At 38.7% G+C, this 24,067-nt stretch overlaps 1 protein-coding gene across 1 annotated transcript in view; it reads left to right on the forward strand.

Moving 5' to 3' along the window:
- The window catches only part of LOC124169179 (serine proteinase stubble-like), a 61,962-nt gene that overhangs the window by 35,398 nt on the left and 2,497 nt on the right, over window positions 1–24,067 (forward strand). The window contains exons 2-5 of the mRNA XM_046547692.1: window positions 10,104–10,511; window positions 17,506–17,860; window positions 19,186–19,335; window positions 23,223–23,371. Coding sequence (XP_046403648.1) covers window positions 10,104–10,511; window positions 17,506–17,860; window positions 19,186–19,335; window positions 23,223–23,371 — 1,062 coding nt within the window. The remainder of the gene's footprint in view (window positions 1–10,103; window positions 10,512–17,505; window positions 17,861–19,185; window positions 19,336–23,222; window positions 23,372–24,067) is intronic.

Here is a 24,067-nt window from a genome sequence, read left to right on the forward strand (position 1 = left end):
ATAATCACGAGCTGAATATAGAGTAATTAAACTACAATGCCGGCTTATAAATAATTTAAATAAGTCAGGTGATGTATTTTACGTAAACTAGCCGCTAACGAAATTTTTTTGAAGTAATTTTAATTATTCACATGCAATGGAAACGATCTGGATCTTCAACTGTTATTGGTAAAGGAATCCAACATTACCGAAATGAGCTAATCTGGCTATGGACTGGAAATTCTGACTAATGTGAAGACCGCTGAGGAGACAATAGAATAGTTACACGCAAAAGGAGAAGTGGGAAAAGTATCTTAGGCTCAACTTAAAGCACATCTCCTCGAGCTATCGCCTTATTTCATACCACGACAAAAACACCATACCAAACACTATGCGAGGTGTAATACTGAAATACTGCCTATCTTTTTATTCACCGAATGGTCATTGTTCACCGTTACACTCAAACATATGCAATGCAGTGGATATTTCATCTCACTTTCGGCTTATGTTAAAGAATATCTGTGAAATCACCATCTCTTTAGAATAATTTTTCTTATTCTCCTTCTCCTCCCAAGTCATTATATGGTGATCGCAAACGTTAACTATTATTACCCGAGTTACAATTGGCTGAAAGAGGGGAAATGAGCGTAATATAATGCAAAATTCTAAGAACACGTGTAGCGATATCTTTATATTAAATACAACTCTAAGCACAAAGAACGACTTATAAGCACTTCATCTTCTTGGGCTGACGTCCTCTTTCCTCTCCAAAAGAGCACCACGAGAAAAAAACGAGAAAAAAAATACCTCGCACAACCTACGGCACATACAGAGAAGACAAAAGGACACGCTAAAAGTCCTTCCTCATTTACGTAAGAACTTCTGCCTCCCAGACATTTCCTTGAAATTCAAAAGAATTGAAAATATTGACGAATGAGGTGGCCCAATCACGTGTAACGTAAGTTTATCTCATTTCTTGTTCGCATTAAACCATAACTTTAAAATTTTTTATATTAAGTTGAAATTTTCTGTTTTTGCGCCAAACGGTCATACTTTAGGTTACATTTGCACTCAAGGCGATGAAGTTGATTTTTATCCACTCGTCTGTTTCGGTTTACGGACAGAATATGAAACGAAGGGCGTACTCTACTTCAAAAGCATTGCCCTTCTTGTCAAGCTAAGATACTCAATGTTAAATGCAGTGATGACAGCTAACGTTGCTATCATTACCGGACTCAATTGATCTAAAGCTGAAAGGGGGTCGCCAAATAGACAATGCATGAACACGCTTAGGGGGAAATGTTTCTTAGCCCAAACTTGTGGCGCCGGACCCAAAGCACCTCGATCTTCTGGGTCTAACGTCCTATTTCCTCTCCCAACAAAAACAACACACGCAACTTTCGGCAATTCTGTGGAGTAAAGGAATAAGACGGAAAAGTCCTTCGTCATTCAACCTAGTTCAGCCCCCTAGAGATTTCAAGAAATTTTAAGACAGTTAGAAATAAGTGTCTCAAAGAAGTCCATATTAAGCTTTCCTCAATTCAAGTTCACATTAAAATGTAATTCTAGAAACTAATATAAAGGATAAACTCCTGTTTATTCACTGAATGGTCGAACCTTTGCACTCGAATTAATTTGATTCAATTGGTACTTCATCTACTTTAAGCTTTTTCGACACTAGTAATATCTAATGAAGCACCCAAGGGCGTACCCAGGATCAGAACTAGCGGGGAACAAGCCATGCTTATTCAAGTTGTAACGTCTAAGCATGTAAAAGGTGAATAAAACATTTAAGAAAATAATTAAAGCGCTTTATTAATTTTTAAAATTATTTTCTTGAAAAAAAGTATTTTATTTACATGTCTTACACAAATATCATTTTTCGGGGGTTTAAAGAAAATTTGTTGAAAACTTTCATTTCAGTCCAGTTCTGATTTTCCTGAAAGACTTTCGCGATTTTTGCTTAGGGGGGCAGTTTCCCCCTCTTGCTCCTCGCTGGGTACGCCCATGGAAGCACCATCTCTATTTTAAAAGAATTTCCCTCATTATCCTGTGAAGTCTTTCGAAGAGGAGAGCAGAGGTTTGCGGAATAACAATCTACTGCAAGAGAGCCGCTCAGTACGCAATAAGGGAAAATGCAAGGAACATAAGATCAAACGATATTACATCGTGACCATAGATAATTGCTCAAATTTCTCAAGCACAACACTTCCAAATAACGTAAGCAGGCAAATTATTTCAGAGGCTCTGCCGCAACTGCATTAATCACAAAAAAAATTTATTTGTATGTTTTTTTGGGGGAAATGTTATGTTAGGCCAAACGGTTGGCGCCGCAACGGACCTTAAAGCACCTCGATTTCCTCGGGCTATCGTCCTATTTTCCGCTCCCAACAAAAACACCACACACAACCTACGGCACATTCGGCGAGGAGAGAAGGAACACGGAAAAAGGTCTTCCACACACATGTGATCGGCCCTGGCCCGAGGCAAGGCCGGAGCCGCAAGGTCACGACCAAGGTTATAACGACCGGCGTGAGGAGATGGGAGGTGTGTGGGAGGGGTTTGTACGAGATGAATAATCGCCCGTGGAGATGGGAAGGGCGTATGGCAGGGGGTGAGGGATGCAGCAAGCAACATCTCGAGACGGGAAAGGTCTTGTGTCTGGGCCAGCCGTTGTGAATACCGTTGCTCGCCGCCTGAGGGTGGAAAAATGGGAGAAAGATCTTTTTTTTCATCTCGTGGAGAGAGAGCGAACATTTGAAGAGAATGGATGGGGAAGGTAATGGGAGCAGGTCCGCGCTATCTAAGCGCCGCGGATCGCAAAGAATAGAAAGCGGCCTTGGAGGTAGGCCTAGGACTAGTTCCAAATCGTTTGCGTTTGGGAAGAGAGAAGAAAAAAAACTATTTTTCATCGCTCTAGGCCCTCCAAGAAACTAACATTTTTGACAAAAATCATTCACTCGATAATTTCAATAATTCACTCAAGCTTGTTACAACAATGCTTCCAAATAATAATTTAAACAGGAAATTAGTGATTGCACCAATAAAAACAATTTTTGGCGTATTGTGTAAAAAAAGAAATTAAACAGCATTCTGCTACTTTTTTCCCGAAATTTTAAGCGGCCGTGCAAGTTGGCCTAGGATTAGTTCTAAATTGTGTGCGATTGGGGAGAGAGGAAATAAATATATTTTTTATCGCTCTAGGCTTTTCCCTATGTGAAACTTAAATTTTGACAAAAAGTATGCACTCAAAGTTGGTGATTATAATGCTTTCACATACTTTAAACGGAAACTATTGAAAGAGGTTCGCCTATTACTGCAGCAATGTTAACAAATATTTTTGGCATGCTCGGCCAAGCAAAAGTCATGCATGTCATCCTACAGTTTCTTTTCAAATTTTGCAATTTTAATGCCCCATTATAAAATTGATAGAGGCAGGCGAGATTTTGTGGAAAGAAAGCGTATTGGACGAAGAAAACATGATAGCAGTTTTTCCACAAGATTTACTTCAGTAGTAGGCGTTTCGACCACTAGGTCACCGTCAAGCACATTATGTACCTTATGATGACCTAGCAGTTGAAACGCGCAGGACCAAAGTAATACTTATAGAAAGAGTGCTACCTCGTTTTCTTCAACCAATTAATGCTTGATTCATATTGATTTCAGCATCCATTAAATGAATGATGAGGTGGTTTTGCTGTGACAATATAAATCGAAACGAATACTTTTGGTAATATTGACAAGGAAAGTCTACGTAATCGTTTACTGTTACCGTCTTCAAGAGAATGACGTAATGATATTAATTTCTATAGCCAGAACAGTGAAGCAATTTAACCGATCAACCTTTCTCTGAAGAACACCCAAAATTCACGGATTGAAATGTTCATACTCTAATCCTTTATCATTCCCTAATATTATCCGTCTATACTTATAGATTTTTTTCAATTAAATATCGATGAACTGTTTATTTGAAAAAACAGCATCACTACTAGAAAACATTAATATCACCAACATGTAGCCACGTATTCGTCCTAGGCATTATCATTTATCAGTGACACTCAATAATTCAATATAGTACATTGAATAGCACGTAAGAGTATTTAATGCCTATCGTCTTCATCCATACTTAATATTATTATTATTAAAGTATTCCACCAATAAGGTAGGTTTCATGGAGACTAGAGAAGCATTCTGGGAGCCTCCCTTTCCTTCAAGCACTTCTCTCTTCATTTCACTGTAAGGACTACTGCCTTTCATCACGTAGAGGCGTGTAGAGAGGTTAAAACATTGACCTTAAAAATCGAATGACCGTTTTGCGTTCACCGCTCTCCTGTTAGTGGTCAAAATATGCGAGCCCCATGCATCTGATGGCGGTAGGCCGACCCTCTACTTCATTCAACCATACTTCGTACTCGGAGTGTGGGTCGAAACTAAAATGTTCGAAGTTGAATCACGTGGTCGTGCGAAACATTATCTGCGTTCAGTTCCCACCCGAAGTAGTTTTGACTTCGATTTCGTTTAGCTCTCCGGGTTTAAATCTATTTCTTTTCTTTCTGCATTTCGCTCCTGGGATCGGAACTATTGAAATTTTACTGGTTTTAACGTTCGTTTAGTTTCTAAAGCCATCCCTGTTTTCTACCCGGCCCACAGTACGACAGCGACAAAAGAATTATTTTGGTGCGTGCGACGTTTTGGTACTAAAAAAAAGGCCATTGTTAACGCCTCAATTTGGTCCGGATCTCAGCAAGGAAGGAACCATTGGGAAAGCGAGGTTATGGGGGAAATGAGACGTTAACGGTCCTAACCACTAGAGGTCGCTCATCATGCAGACGCTGCGATGGCGCCAACTGTATTATAGAACAAGCAGGTGTCGAAAAAGTGGTCCAATGGAGTCGGAAGCAAGCGAGAAGCAAGTATAAGCTCCGAAAAAAATAGGGGTCAGATGGCTTCCTCTTGAAGTCCTCTTTTTGTTTCCATAAACACTGTCATCCGAATTAAAAAACAAACGATAAGACGCTTTGATGAAGGGCCTACATGATGAGGAGGACCCTTTGAATTACGACACATAACCCTCTCATTACATTCCTTAATTTTTTTACTAAAATATAGTTTAACTAGTCGCTTGATCATATATAAATTTCACAAAACTCATCTCCCTCGATAATTTTAACATATTGTGAAAAAATAATCAATAAAGAAGATAATCGTCATGATATAATTTCCGATATAGTTCTGATTCACAAATACCAATTAATAAACTTTTAAATTTAAGATATTCACGCTTGAACGGACCAAAGTATATCCATCCATTTCAAAGTAAGGAAAAGATTGGGGAAATTTTTACATATGTAATTCTCAATAGACAGCAGGTTTCACATCACAATCTAATTCCAAGGCATCAATTTAGGCCGTTTTACACTAGCAATGACTACTTGCACAATCATTCGAACGATCAAGTGAATGACCATTATTGACACTTTTAATCGGAAAATTCGTCGTTCGCATGATCATGCGAATGAAATTTGAGCATGTTCTAGTTTTTCCTGAAAGATTCCTTGAACGATCGCATTATACGAGCGGGCGGCTTCCATCTTGTGAAGTGCCACCACTTCGAAATTTTTATATCACGTAATACAAATTTGAAAGCACATTGAGGCTAAACGATGAGCGGCATAAGTCAATAATTCAATGTAAGATACATTAAATCCTTACATTCATTATCGTTAGTGTTTCAATTAGTTGCTATCCAATTTTACTTTTTACCCTGTACTCAAGGAGTGACGTCATGGCAAAATTAGCAGTGCCGGAACGCACTTTACTAAACATTTTTTAGAAGTGAAATATTACTCAGTGTTTTCTTATTGCAAGTAATTATTTTATGATTCCGGAATAGATGGTTAAAAATACATTCAGGGAAATATTTTGAAAATTTTTGTTAATGAACTGGACAATTAATCTCCTTATTCATAAATTGACGGGAAGCGCAGGGATATTTTAGATAGAACCTATGGCTATGGACCGAAAGAAGTCAAATCCCTTACTGAGCTTGTGGAGACCTCCTTTTAAAAAATAACCCCATAATGCACGGTAGCCCAGAGGGAAGAACTGACACCCTTTCCCTAAATATATGATACTTTCACGTCCGTGACTCAGTCTGGGGAGAGCTCAACCCTCACCAATTCAACCAAAACTCGGGTTGAAGCACTGAGGACTTGAATGAGTACTCATTTCTAAAGTATCAAGAGCAAAAAAGATATATATCAGTCGAGTGTTAGAATGGGATTACCAAAACCTACCTGCTACCGTGTGGCCGAAAGCCTGATGCTGGCCTAGATGACATTCATATTAGACCATAAAATATATTGTTTTTTTTTCATTTTAAAATACTTCAGATAAACGTGAAAATAAAAATAAATATTAACACGGGGATAATAATAATAAAATGCCTTTATTCGGGCGAGGTTGAGACTGGAAAGTCCCCTCTTCCACCTAACCCCTCGATAACGTCAATGCAAGCATATCATAAAATATTAGACAAACGTTTACAGTACCAAGAATATACAATATACACTGTTTGTGAAATGTCAAAAAAATATAAACAACTATACGTGACATTTTTGTGTAAAAAAGATTTAAGTTTGTGGGAAAAAACATGAGGATAAGGGTGTAATATCCTTCAGCGAAAAAACCCACTGCAGGAAAACGCCCACACAAGAAGGGGTGCGTGAAAAACCTGCGAAAACCTACTGAGTGAAAGCTAATGTCATGTTACATGCAAAATACAACATATTTCATGAGATGCATAGGATACACAAATATTACACATGCAATTAAGATATAAAATATAACATGTATATATATATATATATATATATATACAAATAAATTCACAGGTAAGGAAAGAAAGGGATAGGAACATGGAATAGAAAATGGACGAGGACAACGGTGCTGTGGTAGATGGAAAAAATTTTTCCATCTACCACAGCACCGTTGTCCTCGTCCATTTTCTATTCCATGTTCCTATCCCTTTCTTTCCTTACCTGTGAATTTATTTGTATGTTTGCGCTTAAGGCGCCGTGTGAATGAATGAAGTAGTATATATATACAAGCATTCAGTGATGCATATCACTTTGTCGCAGGCGCTGCTCAGTGTCATGTATACCTACTTGTTGTGAGGTGAAAAGTGCTTTGTGTAGCCTCCTCTTAAAAGATGCCAATGATGATGAGTTCCTAATTGAAAGGTTAAGATTATTCCATTCCCTACATGCAGTAACGGTAAATGATTTGTTGTAAATGACAGTTCGGTGATGAGGTATAACAAGATTGTGATTCCCTCTTGTGTAAGTCATATGGACAGTGTCAAGACTCCTGAATTCGCATGATAGGTAAGGAGGTGTTTTTGTGTTTAGAATTTGATATAGGAGAGAAAGAGTATGCAGCCGGCGTCGAGAGTCAAGTTTCAGCCATGACAGTTTATTAATATAATCGGTTATATGGTCCGATAATTGTAAGTTAAATATGAATCTAATGCATCTGTTCATGGAACGTTGAAGCTTAAGACTAAGTTCTTGAGAAAGGTCCTGGTAGGCAATGTCAGAATAGTCAAATAAAGGTAATATTAAATTTGATACTAATTGCGCTTTAAGAGATGTAGGGATGACATATTTAAATTTTAATAGGGGATAAAGTGATTGATTAACCGATTTAGAGATTTTATTTACATGTGATGCCCAAGATGCCCAAGGGGATGGGGTTGGTGTGGTGGCTATAGCGTTAGCTTCCCACCCCGTGGCCTCAGGTTCAAATCTGGCGGTTCAAATCTGTTGTGTGGAGGAAATTTGAAGCGCAACACTCCGTCCGTCTGATGGGACGTTAAACCGTGGTCCCATTGAAACCTTTTGCAAAGAGCAGACTAATGCGGATGCCAGGTTTTCCTTCATTCTTTTTACCATACCCCTTCCCTCCAAATACCATATCTGACAACAGTAACATTCCACAAAAATGTTCTTCTAATTTACAAAGCGAAGATGATTTCAATAAGTAGTGCCCTTGTAAAGGTCTTTCCTCAAACCGTTGATAACATCACAAAGGGCTGAAACATGATCGCATTTCAAGTTCATAAAATAATATTTTTTATAAAAGACAACCACTATTTATAAATTAATTTTGGACATAATATTCAATCACTTTCACTTTCTCCGGAATGGTCATTGGTCACCCGGCAGGGAACTGCTAAGCTCCCATCTTGAAATCCAATGAGTCCGAATGACGCTTACGCCAGAGTAAGAGATGATTCTGGTCATGCCCCCGCGAGTTAAGGCAGCGGGGAAAAGAGCACGCCCCACCGGGTCACGTGACGTGCATTGCGCATGCATACTCACTTTGCGGGAGACGTTCATGTCGGTAAGGTGTAGGCCCGGAGCGTTTGCCAAGCAGGCACAAGCTTCGCCGCGAATGAATAACGGAACAAAAAGAAAGGCTCCGGACGCCCTTTATGTCTTTAACGGCGCGCTCCTATAACACCCGGCCGATAAGTGACGGGGGCAAGCCAAGGAAATCATGAAGTTCAATAAACTGTTACGGCACTAATGTAGGGAAGGTATACGACATACGTCTAGTTCCCACCACATAAATACGATAATATTTAGGGGAAAGGCAAGGAAGTATTTCCACATCATACACATATTAAATTAATTTTTTTCTCCTTTTCTGTTTATTTCATTGACGGAGTCAATTTTTTTGCTAAAGAAAGTTATTTTTTATATTTTCAGCTAAAATATTCTTAAAGCACTGCAGGAAAAAGTGACTTTGTCCGCAGTCACGGGCACGGGTGCAAAGTTAAATACACCAACGGATGAAGTTCTCCATGAAAAAATATTTGACTTGGCCGAAGTACTCCCCGATAAAATGGCTTGGTGATGTAACTATCTAACACACCTGAACGGCAATCGGGAGATCCGTGTTCGAATCCCGGCTAGGTAAAATATTTTTTCATCCGTTGGTGTATTTAAAATATTCTTTTATGGAATTAAATATCCTCTCATCGTTTGAGAAATGCATAAAAAAGATAGATAAAAAATATACTTTACTGTATATAAAACTGATTCATTAAAACACCCGCCCGGTTTCAACACTTCCAGGATATTATCATTCCTCTTAAGAATTACCGCCGAGTGTTTTAATAAATCAGTGTGGAATACAAAAATTTTAATTTTTATCTATCATACAAATATTCCACCAAGTAAGCTCGCGAAACTGTTGTCAGAATAAGGCAATTATTGCATGAATCTATTTTTTGGAAGAATAAATAATTATTACATTATTTACATAAAATAACGGGCGAATTCAAGGAGATTTAAGGTAGATATGCTCCCTCCCCATAAACCAAGGGCAAATGTTTTTTGCTGAGACGAAAAACTTGGAAAGCGAGTTTCTTGCAAAATATTTAACTACTCGTACACAAGGATATATTAAAATAATCTGTCACCAACTCTTCATTTATCTCCAACTTATAGGTACACATTCCATTTTGCCTTCATTCAGTGCCACAGAAATCAATCTTCCACTAAAATCTAAAAATAATTTTCAACAAGATGACTTAAAGAGTTAACTGTCATTACAGATGAACAGGAGTCATTAAAAAGGTTTACCGACTAGGCCAGTAGCCTCACATTCCAACTTAATTAATTTTTCTGGTACCTAAGAAGTGTAGTAAATCAATCGGGGCGTTCCCAATCAAAATCATACAGGCCCCTACGAAAAACACAGGGGCACCATCCTAAATATAAAACAATAACTTGTAGACTTAAAAGCACGATTTACAGAAAATAGCAAACTTAAAATTGCCTTTGAGTTGGACAACAATAACACCAGAATGCCATTGGCTATTTTAAGCTGAAAATATTGTTTAGGACTTGCAATAACTGTAAGATTTAAGTTCTATACGAAGCGTATTATGAATTCAATAATAGCTTTCACAAAATTTTCAACTTTGACAATTTATTTTAGAACCACGGCAGTTCTATATTAACAATATCATCTTGATGTGTAGGACTTGGGCATGCACCTCAAAAAATATTTCAAAACATCAAACTTGGCTGACATTAAGATTCTTTCCATTCCAGCCACGCCTGCACACTTGACTAACTCCTACAATGCAGACATGTCTGGGGCCCGCAAGTGGCCGCCGTACCCGGTGTCCGGGGTTCGAGGAGGCGAGGGCAAGCGCGGGGACGAGGAACGGTCGTCTCACTGCACCCTGACGCTCTTCTGCTGGCTGGCCGGGGGTTGGCCCGCTCGCAAAGGCTGCTCTATGGAGGCGGGTGGCGGCGCGCTGGTGGCGCCGTGGTGGCTGCTGACGGCGAGGTGCACGCCGCACAGCACCCGACCGCTCAAGCAGCCGCTGGTGCGGAGGCCGCCGACACCACCTCCGCCCCCGCCGATGCCGCCTCTCCGGCCGCCGCACCCGCTGCCCGATCGGCGGCACCACATCGTCATGGACAACCCGAGACCGGCGCAAAAGCGGGAAATGGGTGAGCAGAGAAAGAGAGATATCAGTAGTCCTAGGTGGGTCCTCTGAAGGATACAACTCACCGGGGCCGGGAACCAAGTCAGAGACTTAAACGCCCGCGCTCCCGAGGAGGGGTTTGGATGGGAAGGAACAAGGAAAGAGGCGCCGCCGCGATAGGAGTCCGTCGTCGACCAGTGGCGGGGCCAGGAATTTCGTTCTGGGGGGGAAGTCCAAAACCAAGGGGGAAAATTTTTTTAAAAAAGGGTACTACGTAATGGGTTTAAACTAATTTTAAAACTTTTCATAATCGAAAAAACTTCATTTGTTAAAGAAATGTTTTGTAAATTCATGATTTTTCATTATTTTGTTTTCTTTTGTGAAAGAAAATAGATGTATTTTTATATTTAGTGGGGGGGTCCGGGCCCCCCCCCTCCCCCGAAATATGGCCCCCCCTGGCTATGCCACTGCCGTCGACTCTTCTGGGATAGGGATAGGGTTGGAACGGATGGGACGGGGTAAACATCTCACCGCTATAGAAGCGGAAAGGGCCCACTAACCAGCGAAACCCGGCATCAGCCATTAATGTGCCAACGATTTTGGAGGATTTTCCTATTAAAGAGAAAAACCCATCGATCAACTCGTGAAATGGGTAAGCACTGTCACCGAGGACTATTCAACGATTTGATCGATGGGTTTTTTTATTTATAGGAAAATCCTCCAAAATCGTTGGTACATTAATGGCTGATGCCGGGTTTCACTTTTTAGGGGGCCCTTGTCGCTTCGGGTCGCGGCGATGGTTTTCCCCGTCCCTCCCTTCCTTCCCTATCCCTATCCCAGAGGCGTCGACGGCCTCTTATCGCGTCGGCGCATCTTTCCTTTTCCCTTCCCATTTCCACTCCCCTCCCCGGGTGATGGGTCGTATCAGTTGAATTACTGGGTCCCGGCCCCGGTGTGTTGTATCCTCGAAGGTCTCCCCTTGAGCCCTCATTCTCTTTGTCACCAAGGACTATCAAACGATTTGATCGATGGATTGTTCTCTTTAATAGGAAAATCCACCAAAATAGTTGGCAAATTAGTGGCTGATGCCTGTTTTCACAATTTAGTGGGCTCGATCCGCTTCTATAGCGGTGAGGTGTTTACCCAGGGAGGTTGTAAATGTACTGGAGGGGGCACCACTGGTTCCGAGCGTTGTGCGCAGTGAGGCAGGAATGGGGGTGCTTGGGTAGGATACTTTGACCAAAACATTGATAATCCCATAAGATTCAATGCTACCCATTTGGTGAAATATTCGGTCATGATCGGTTTTACTTTAAAATAGACAATCACAAACGAACGCAGTGAATCTTTTTTCTATCATTATGGGAAGGCTTCGTGAAAATATGCCTCGTATATCTTTTCCAAAGAAAACATTATTGTCAATCACCACGGTTCCGCTGTATAACCAGTTAGGTGAAAATAACATTTTACAAGTGTAAAATGTCCATTCCCGTGCACTTCCACTGGTAATTGATAAGTTTACAGGCAACGGAAATCTTACGATAGCGGACCGGTCGCAATAATAGTACGAAAGTATGTTCACGACGATATATTATCATCACGATATGACGATCGGAAAAGTCCGACGACAATCAAGAAGTAATTGTTGCATTTTCATTTTATAAATCAGATGCCATATAAGGATTAGAATACTTGATTATGTACGTACACTGTTTGAGACTAAGGCGGAAAACTGTCAAACCAAGATGGCGGAATTCTGTCCATGCTTAAAACTCGAATACAGCGCCTCCAGATATTTACAACCTCCTTGCGTTTCCCCGTTTCAACCCTATCCCTATCCCAGAGGCGTCGTCGGGCTCCAATCGCGGCGGCGCCACTTTCCATTTTCCTCCCCATTTCCACTCCCCTCTCCGGGTGATCGGGCGTAACAGTGGAATTACTGGGTCCCGGCCCCGGTGTTTTGTATCCTCGAAGCGCTCCCCTGAGCCCTCATATCTTGTCACCAAGGACTTTATGATTATTTGAGTTTATTCTACCGATTGAGGTTGGTCTCCAAAGAACATTTCAGCCTCGGTCGGGCGCAATGGATCTGACAGGCACAGCGCGAGTGTTTTTTTTTTTTCATTTCTCCGTGCCACTAGGCGGCGTAGACTCTTTTGCGCCATAGCAGGTTTTTGCTTTGACCAAGGAGGTTGTAAATACACTGGAGGCGCAGTATTCGAGTTTTAAGCGTAGTCAGAATTCCGCCATCTTGGTTTGACAATCTTCTGACTTCGTCTCAAACAGTGTACGTACATAATCAAGTATTCTAATCCTTATATGGCATCTGATTTATAAAATAAAAATGCAACAATTACTTCTCGATTGTCGTTTTCCGATCGTTCGTCATACTGTTATGAATATTAAACTGTCCATATAGTCATATCGTGACCATTAACGTAATTAATCCTGATTTTTTACGCAAGAGTTTAGTTGCTGCATTATTATTAGTTTGAAGAATTAACTACCTCAAAACAGATATTTCGGCTCGTGGCACTTTCGGGCTGAGAAACAAGTGCTAATATATCGTCACACGGCACTTAGAGGGTTAAAAACACAATAAGCCCAACTCCCTTTATTCAATATTAAAATACAATTCTCTTCCTTCCTCTCCTTCATTAACCCAACATTCTACCCCCTTAGACCGTTCTTTACTTTCCCTTCCCGATAAGTACTCGTTCCATCCATAACTTCTCTTTCCTACGTATCTCAACTACAATCTGCCTCTCCTCACCCACCATCTCCAGCACTTCGTCGTTCCTCCTCCTCTCCGTCCGATTCACCTTGTCCATTCTTCTCAACACCAACATATCGAACGGCTCCAGTCTTCTCTCGTCTTCCTTCGTAAGTGTTAATTTTCTGCACCGTAATGCGTTACTCTCCATATTAGACCTTTCACTGATTTAAGCATCTTTCCCCCCACATACACTCCAGCTTCCAACACATCCCATGCCTCTCTTACCATCTCCACGTTATAAACGCGTAGAGTATACGCCGTATACATTAAAAAGCAACGACGATAGTGGACAATATTTTTGTAGCATATAGAAAATAAATAAGCCATTACAGGTGCTTTTATTTTCCAATCGATAAAGGAGAGTGTGGAAATGTGAAATAGACGTAGATGGAATGGAAGGATAAAGTATTGGACATGGTGGGTGACGAGAGGAAACTTCTATAGTACATAAGGTGGAGACGAGACGGTTTGGATGGAGCGAGTACTGATAGGAGTAGGTATATCAAAATCCGTGTCAGGGGGAAAATGTTAGGTAGGCGAGGAAGGGGTGGGGAGAGTTTGAGAGGGGAGAGAACGGGATGTTTAGATTGTATATAGCAATATGAATTGAAGAAAGAAATTCAATTCGGTAAGGGAAAAAGGCAAGTTAAATTACAAAATGTTCCATACAAATCTACATTATCCTTTAAAATACTGTAAAAATAATTCTGCAATATTTTATTAGAAATACCGGTCGCAATTTCAACGATTAAGCTTCGTGGAAATGGTACATAAATTGATGGAAGCTTGTAGTCGTTATAGATTTGTGTTATAAAGAGAGTTTCTATCATAGCTAACTCACTGATGCTTTAAGCATCCCTATTTATACCTGCCTATTTGCTTTCCTTAACATAGCAACTATTATTTAATTAAACTCTTTTGTTCTTTTGTAGCTAAGCTCACATCATACTTAGGTACCTGCATTGGAAAAAAAATTATTCGAAAACATTTAATAGATGCAAAAGATAACAGGCAAATCAAAGGTTATCAACTAGAGCACTAAATTCTATTTCATTTGATAACCCAAGACCATCAACTAACGGCAGTGCAGCAGTGACTCAATTTTTTTCCATCTAAAATAGTTGATCCTTTATCGTAAGAAAGCAAGTTTAAAAACACCGCAATTTACATGTGGCGCTTTTCTCGGTAACTACCTCCTTTATTAATTATATAATTTTCTTTTAAAAATGTTATGATTTGTAAGAATAGGAATGCTATCTTTGATTTCATTGAGTATATACTTCCCCGTGGAAAGTATCTATTATCAAAGATATCTCCTCTTCAAAATAGAATGCTCATTTTCGGTCGTTTGACGCAAAGCAAACAACTCATAGCGTTCCCTGCTGATCCTCCATATCTACTTCGTTCAAGAAATACCTGGATAAAAACTTTAAGATGAAATGATTTGTATTCCGAGCTTGAAACTTATCTTGAACAAGTTAAAATCATATATACCGGTGCTTCTCTGGTCAAGCTTAATGCTAAAAAAAACACCATCATAAATGAAGCACTCATTCCGTGTTTGAATTGCTCTCCTTGACTTGATCCATTAAAAAAACCTAAGGATCTCCCTAGAATTTTCGGCCATTAGAGGCAAGAAAAATTGGGGTTGGTCGTGAGGAAAACCAGTGCTTAGTCAGACCACCACCCGGATTTGAAACTCGATGATAGCTCGTTTCTTCACGTGGAGTGAGGTAATAGGCTAGCTGCTTTGAACTTTCGTTTTTTTCTGAATCCCCCTCACAGCAGATGACTTTAAAAGGGAAAGTTTTGGTAGGCATGTTCCTCACTCTTCTGAACCCGGATTTCCTACTCTTCTAAAGATGCATCCTGAAGTGCGACCCTCCTGGGTTTTCCACCGGAATGATGTGCTGCTTGGGACGCTGGCTCCCCATCAAAAGATTTCCTTCATATCACCTGACACGGAATCCCTATCCACTACCCTTCTTTGGTTTCCCATATGCTTGATAGTATGTTTGTGATACAGGCTCGACATGGAAGAGGGGCTGAGTTATTACTGTGGTTTGTAATAATTCACCACCATTTAAACGTATTTACTTCGTGGAAATTGTAGGATATAAAGCTTGACTCTGATTACATACAGTGTGCCCATTATTGGTCGTTTGCTGTTCCAACTTGTAGGCCAGTCAGCTCATAAAAACCCCTGGTGATTGACATAAAAGCCCATGTTTGATGTATTCAACGGTGTTCGGCGAGATTTTGTGGTACATATTACAATGATAAATGAAAATTAAAAACTTCGTGTATGTCCACAATATTTATAAATATTTATTATTATTTTATAAATACGAGTTCTTGTCAATGCAGGTCCACAGAGGGATAGGCGAGTTTCTAATTTTAAAATGTAGAACAAAAAGCTATGGTCTTATGTACAAATTTAATTGGAATGTTCATCTACAAATTGAGGTCAGAGGACCTCTTTAAACACAACATTGGAAGTTATTACACTATCCTCTGTTAAACGCACATGATGACTCATACTTACGTATCAACAGGAGACTTGAATGTGGAATCAGCCGCATTTTGATAAAAGTTATTTAAAGAATGCGAGATATGGTTGCAAATAAATGTATCAGTTTGTACGCCGTTAACGTCAGGAATATTTACCGGATTTTGTTTTTTTTTTAAATCATTTAAAAACCAATGTTAGGAAAAAATAGCAATATTAAGGAATTAAGATATGCCGTTGCATGTTCTCTGATAAATTCTGTGCATATTGGTACCTCATTTGTAGAGCTTGGTTGCGTATAAGTTGAGAAAAAGGTATCTATACAGTAGAAATAATATAGAAGATTATGGACATATTTATTAATTTATAAATATATTTTATAAATATTGTGGACATACACAAAGTTTTTCACCCCTATTTGGGGTTACTTGATCTCCCTCCCCTAAATTCGTGCAAGTGTTTTTTTTTTACCTCACGGTGTCCAATAACTTTTTTTCAGAACTTTCAACCTCGTTATCACTATCCTTTGACGTCTTCATCTAACAACAAATTTAGAATTATTTCTTGGAAATCATGTTCCAATAGAAGGACATACAACTCATTACTAGCTTATTTTGTCATAACTACGTTGCGAACTTGAAATAAAAGCATACAGTATTACCCCCGGTGGTATTATAAGAATGTAAAATTAACTACGATAACATCTAATTATTTATAATTACTATTGAGATAAGGGATGAACACAAAGATACCAGGGTATCCATAATAATCAACGCATATTATACAAATTAAAACTGCGAGGAAATAGGAGTCATATGGCTTCCTATTGAGGTTCCATTATTGTTTCCATGAACACTGTCATCCGCAGTAAAACACACCAGATTAGGCATGTTTATGAATTGACTGCTTAACTAGCAGTTAATATTGTCTACCCTTCGATACGCATTCGAGAAAACTTTGGTATTAAAGTTATTAAAAATTTTAATTTCCGATTCGGCAATGAGAAAATTGCTGAGTATCGGACAAGTTTGTTGGCCCAAATCGACGAAACATTGGCGAAAAAATGAAAAATCGTCGGACAATTCTTGAAGAGTGAGCTGCTTTGGCATTGGAAGAAGGAAAAATGCAACACAACTTGCATGATGTATTGCATAATTAAAGATCCACTATCAAAAGTTTACCGTAAGAAAATATAAAAACAGCTAAATCTGAATTCCTAGAAGTCAACAATTCCTAAGATTATCTATGTTAACCTTATCCTGTTAAATCCATGTATCCATGTTAACCTATCCTGTTAAAACATAAAAGATATCCATCCAGATAAGTTAACAGAAGCCCGGTCATTTAATGGGTTGACTTCGCGGAATGGTGGCATAATAGATTCAAAATTAAACGTCGTTATATTCCACACAGTACTTATTGGTGTCCAACTTTTCAGGTCATTATCAAGAGGTAACAGAATGTAGTAGAGTTTTCAATGAATATTTTGTGGAATAAAACTACATTTACTTTTTAATCTACCTAACAATTAGCGGGCATCATATCATCTCTTAAGGTTGAGCACTATATATTATGTCAATTTCATTTTCTTTACGTAATGATAAGTATTGTTGACAGAATTTCATGGAAATAAATACTTCGATATTAACATGAAATTCAAGCGTTTTAATTTCCAAATTGACTACGGGAAATGTTTATCTTTCACTACCTTAATTCTCTTTGTTTTCCCTGCAGAGTGCGGGATTCCGAGGCTGTCTCCACGCGGTATATCCTACCGCGACGAGGAGGAATATTCGTCGGAGGAGGACGAGCCGGAAGACGTGGAGTCGAAGGATCCGAGGCTGAAAGACGCCTTCCTCGACGACTCCGAGGATGTGTTGCGCGTGGGTGAGGAGGCGGCCGGGGGCGCAGAGTACGACAAGAGCGGGAGGATCCGCCCGGACGTGCTGACCAAGAGGATCGTGGGGGGGAGCGAGGCACGCTTCGGGGAGTTCCCTTGGCAGGCGCACATCCGAATCGCGGGCTACCAGTGCGGAGGGGTCCTCGTTGGGCGGGCACACGTCGCCACGGCCGCACACTGCGTCCACAGGTGAGGGGACCTTTGCAAATGGAGGACTTAGATAGATGCGAAACTTCTAGTAGCAATTAATGTTTTTCTTGTAATTCACATTTGAAAATGAACAAAAATGGTATTTGACAACTACCACAGGTGAGGGGACCTTTACAACAATTAATGTGCTTAAAAATATACGTATGCACTTACAAATGTGTGGAAATATTTGTGCGTTACTCTTGTTAAAATTTATATTTTGCTTGTAATTCATATTTGAAAATGAAGAAAATAGGTATTTGACAGCTGCCACAGGTGAGGGGACCTTTACAACAATTAAAGTGCTTCAAAATATATACATGTACTTACGAATATATGCGATACCTCATGTTATAATTAATATTTTTCTTGTAATTCATATTTGAAAATTACGTAAATTGTGAGTTCTTCCCTGTCCTGCAATATTCTTTCCGGTGTTTTTTTTTAGTTTTTCAATCGAGGACCAGCAAATAATTTTAATTATTACCAATTCCTTCAGCATCCGGGCAGTTTTCTACGGATAATAAGTATATATGATTCTTTGAAATGGGCTTTCCGATTGGTGCAATTTTTAAATGTCAGGAAATAGCGATTTGTATTCATTCGGGTCACATATTGCAGGAGTAGGTTAAGTCGAGGTGAAGGGGCTTATAAAAAGGATACCATTCTTTCCTTGTTTTCCAAAGAATTTTCGGCGAAGAACTACTAAATAAATGTCTTCATGGGGCCACAATGCATATAGCCAATTTGGTTGTTCCTCCTTATAAATGTTTTCATAAGGCTTCTCTAATTCTTTTAGAAATAAGAAAATGTTAATCGCACCATTGTTTTCCGCAGTGATGGTTTGATCTCTGCATTTTTCTCAGAACTCATTTTTTATGCATTCGAACAATCTATGGTTGAAGTTTTATCTATAACTATTTTAGCATAATGCGTTTCTAATAAAACACCTTTGTAATTTCTCCGTATCCTGTTATTGCATTGACAGAATAACATTTAAAATACTAAGTTAACTATTTCTGTTTTATGTGAATGGATGAAATGGTACCTAAGTTAGCACATGACGGTTTTTTTATAAATCATAACTGACTATGGCTAAAAGTATCAGTAATATGTCCGGAAGTGAGGTAGTAAGCTTGGTCTAATGGTAAAAATTGAGGTCCTAATTTAAAATTATTTAAATACTATGTATATTTGATATAGCTTACTGAAAATGTAAAAAATTGTTTCATCAATTCACCAGTTCTCTTCCAAGTTTCCAACACTCTCGCAAGAGAACAAATAAGGATAGTAAGAAAGTAATTTTTCCAACTTTTTATTCCAAGGGCCCGCCTGCGTGACATCACGGTATTCCTTGGAGAGCATGACACGCAGAACACGGGATTGTACAGCGAGCCACTTCCAGGGGAAGCAAGGAGAGTCGTCAAGAAGGTCATACATCCAGAGTTCCAGTACAGAGTCACGCAGCCCGACAGGTAAATACACCAAATATACCAAATTCCCGCATTTATAATGATGAAAATATACTTAGCACTTACACGTTTGCCAACACCATCATATTTACATCAACACGTTTCTTTATTTGAATTCCGACAGTTGCCTTGGAAAAAATCAGCCGAAATCTTGTTTTAAATTTAATATTTACGTAAGCAGGCATTCTTTACGTAACTATCTGTACAAGCATCTTCCAGCTATTTAACCGCATATTAACTTTGATGAAAATTTTTTATATCTAATCAATCAGAAAATGCATTATGCTAAACTCGAAATATGCTGAAAAATGAGCACGTTTAAAATTAACATCATTTCAAATTTTCAAGTACCAAAACCATCAACTTCGTTAGAAGTGCTATTATATGTGACGAACCGTTGAGGGTAGGCTCATTCGAAAGAAAACAGATAAGCATTTCCCTTCAAATTCACATATCTAAATTGCCGCAAACTATTTCCCTCAGAATAATAGCAAAATACCTACCTCTCTTAATTCGAATAAGGACCCAAAATATGCCTACAGAATATCCACCACTTTCACAGCTCCAGCACCCCATTGTTCCTCAATATCTACTAATATTTATACTGCTTGCCACCCCTTTATCTCATCTAGAAGTTTTAGTTGCCATTCCTCACCTACCATGCATAAATAGTGCTGGCTCGTTCATATTCCACTCATCTATTTTTTCCATTAGTTTCCATTTCATTTTTACTCTTAACGCTACCATCATGTTCTTATATTTCTTTCTCAACGTCCATCTCCACAATGCAGTACATCTACCAAGCGGATCCCAGATTTCGTTTAAAATCTGACAAATTTTCCAAGCTTCGAGCGAATGTTGGAAGTTAAGGCAGTGAGAAAAAATAAAAAGCGGCAAAGTATAAAATACTATTTTCCATCGGGTTTACTAAAACCATATTTTTATTAAGGCATCACGTTTAAATTTCAGATATTTTTCACGTGTAAGAATGAAGAAATCAGTATTTGGATCCAGCTATTCCAAACGCCAGTCAAATATGGAGCCTTTTACCCCACCTTTCGTAGTGTATCTCAGAGAAGAGATATAGGAGGGTGATATTGACGGATGACAATCAAGTCGACCGATTTTTTGACAGCTAATACATTCCCTGGTTTGCATTAATTTTCGTTCACAGTGCACGAATTCGAATGAAATCAAGTATAGAAATAATGTTTTGTTACAAGTTTGAGAAGCCTGGTAGCGCTTGTTTACTAATTAAATGCTAGTGGGTTCAAATCCCGGTGAAAGCCCCCGGACCCCAAACCTAAGTCCTCAGATTACTAGGTGGCCCAGGGTAAGGAACTGGCATTCCTACCCTGAATTTGTGCCAATCGCACGCCCGTATGTTAGCCTAAAGTGAGCTCTAACCTGGCCTATGAATTTTATCTTCTGGTTGAAACGATGAGATAGTGAGTTAATAAGCGTTATCTTTGGTGAAGTCATGGGTTAAACGTCTTTGAACGTTTTATCATTAAATTAATTACTTAATTAATTAATGAGATTTTTTTATGCTCTGGGTTTCATCATGAGAGCGGATATAAATACATCGATTTCTCCTCAAACAATAAAATAAAAATATAGCCACTACAATTCTCTTGGCAATAAGAAACAAAAATATTACACCGAAGTGAAATTACAGTAATGAAATGATGAGGACTTAGAGAAGTAATCAGGAGGAAGAGAAAATTTAAAATAGGTAATGCAATAAAAATTAATTCAATTCATTAACGCTACTTGAGGTAGTAATTAAAAATTTTTCTTTGAAAATCAATCAGCCATTTTAAAAGTTAAAATCGAGAAATTTCTATGCACGAAAAAACTGGAATCAATATATTTCTTTATTCATCAAATATAAGATCATAAATTTCTCATCTTCCTCTTAAAAATTCCAAATTTCTCTTAAGAGTATCCAACTTTTTGGTGTGTTACTTTCGATTAATGTTCAAATCTCTATTTATGGCTAAATTCCGACAGTCACCATGGCTAAAACCTTGCTTTTCTATTATTATACATTTACGTTAAAAGCCATGCTTTACGTAAATAACTGAACCCGCAGATTCCAACCATGTTAACTCACATTTTACTTAAGATTTTTTATATCTTAATTAAAATGTATGGCTGGTTTAAATGTATTTTTAGCTTAAGTACTTAAATTTATTCATGCAGACCACTGTCTAATTTCTCCTACAAAGCCCTTTTCTTCTCCATCTCTCCCCAAATTTCCTTCGAGTGCATCAACTTCTTCTCCCCACTTCTCTAATCTCTCCACGAAATCAAATCGAGCGAATCCAGTAAATGGAGCAAGAAAAAGCGTCGTTTAAGCACCAATGACCGAATCACGAGATTTATGAAGCGGAGAAGAAATTTTTAGGCTTATCATCCCATTCAGCAACTTTTTCGTCACAAATGGCTATGAAACAGGCTTAAAAACAGAGTTATAACGCGTACAGAGAAGAGGTGCCAGGTACGTCAAAAGTCACTACTATAGTCCTATTAGACTATGACCTCTTAGATAAACTCTGATGGGAATCACTGTCAGACCTCACACTGAAAACTAGACTAAACCTATTGTGTAAATTCAATTGCAGTTAATTTTTCGACGAAGTTAGCTATATCTTACGAAATCCAATATACTGCGTAAAATCAGATCATAAAAATAAAATAAGGCTGTAGAACAGATTTAGAATGTCTTTTTACCGCGATCAATAAGAGACTACTTATAAAGACAGCGTTAGGACTTACAATTAGGTTAGTTGACTTGTAGTGTATCCTACTAACTTATCCTTTCCTTAATGCATATTTCTAATTTTTCCTGGTATTTCTGAGAGCACGCTTTGCACTTTCTAGCATCATTGGCATATTACCTCCATGAGTAGTCGGCAAGTTTTACCTTTGCCCGATTGGCAATCAGTAGCGAATCTAGGATAAAGAAAAAAGGGGGGGTGAGTAAGGGGTAAATACCAGCAGTAGAGGGGTCCAAACAAAAATTACCATTCTGCTTTACAAAATTATCTAGTTTAAATTGGATATGAAAGTGTGGGGCTATAGCACCTTTAGCCCCCCTCATAGATCCACCACTGCTCGCAGGGTACTGCGAAGATGTAGACTGATTCTTAATTTAATCCTTTTATGTTATTTAAACAAATAACATTCCTTATTTTCCCATCAAAATACCATCACCTAACGTAAGACATGTGCAGCAAATGTTTCTAGTACGTTTGCTATGCGTAACAATACAAAATGTTCTCATGGCAGTTAGCAATACGAGCTATCCGGTAAATGCTCTCTAAAACGTAAATCAAGCATCTCTTTTGCATAGAAATTGAGAGACAAATAAGTATGTCTTACACCACACTTGAATTTTTCAGACGTAATTCTTAGAATGACCAATGATTCTTCAATGGAAATATCGATTGTATTGAGTTTTAACATCATAAAAAGGGTATAAAGTCAACTAGTTTTCTTATATACATTCGTTCAACAAAACTCTATGGATTGTCACCACATGCATAGGGGGGAATAACGTTCGTAAGTAACATACTGCCGAACAAGAGGTCGCGGGTTCGAGTCTCGCCTGGGTAGATTGCCCCTATCCTGAGCATGGCCATTCTTGCACGAGTAATGGTTAAAATTTTGTTGAAAATTCCGATGTAAAAGGCCAATGAGCTGTTTTCGGAGGTAAGGAAATTTTTAAAAATTGCAAGATGAAAATTTAACATCGCCAAAGATTTATTCCATAAAATTTTGCCATGAAGCTCTCTTTCTCTATGAAAACATTCTTTTGTTTTCTTCCATTTACTGACTTTTGAACATTCTCTTTTTGTCTACATTTATTTTACGTGTATATATAGGTACGACGTGGCCCTGCTCCGACTATCCAGGCCCGTGTCTTTCCGAGCCAACATCATCCCTATATGCCTGCCTGCAGCCGGACAGGACGCACTATTCAGAGGGAGGCTAGGTGTGGTGGCCGGATGGGGAAAAACGGACACATCCTACGGTGCGTATGAGTTTATGCCCAGCACTTCTTAATTTTATTCACGAGAAGGTAGATATGAATCGATTCCACTTTTTTCCGATTTCGATTCCATTGCCAATTATTTCAAATCGATTCTCAATTCCGATTCCATCGATTCTAATTCATACTAACAGTTGGGATCACGAATATTAATTATAGAGGATCCTCAAGTCGGCCTCTAAATGTGTTTTCACACATCGCGCGTTTAAATGGGTTTACAAAAGTCGCCACACGTGTCACTGATGGAGAAATTGATTCGAGTTTCAAATAAGATATAATTAAGGCTGTTAACCGAAAATAAAGACACTGTGATGTGATTCATCTAATTCATAACTTTTCAACGCTATTACTACATTTATACTGCAAAATATTGGAAAAAGTGGATCGCATTGCACTCATCACCGCACCGCGGACATTTTTGAAAACCGATTAAAATGCGACCGAAGTGGTGACAGAGATCAACCTCCTACGAGATGGAATTGGGCCTCCTCTATGCAGTCCCCTTGGGTGGTAGCAATGCTTGAACACAGAAAGTAGGGATGAAAGCTAGGCATTAAAATTTTAAGAATTCAAGAAAAGAATAGAATGTAATGAAGTTCAAGAAAAGAATAGAATAAAATAACAAAGACAAAGAAGTGGCCCAAAAAGTCTATTTATAAAAAATAGCGAATTTGTATT

Source organism: Ischnura elegans, chromosome 12, assembly GCF_921293095.1.
Source record: "Ischnura elegans chromosome 12, ioIscEleg1.1, whole genome shotgun sequence".
Lineage (NCBI taxonomy): Eukaryota > Metazoa > Arthropoda > Insecta > Odonata > Coenagrionidae > Ischnura > Ischnura elegans.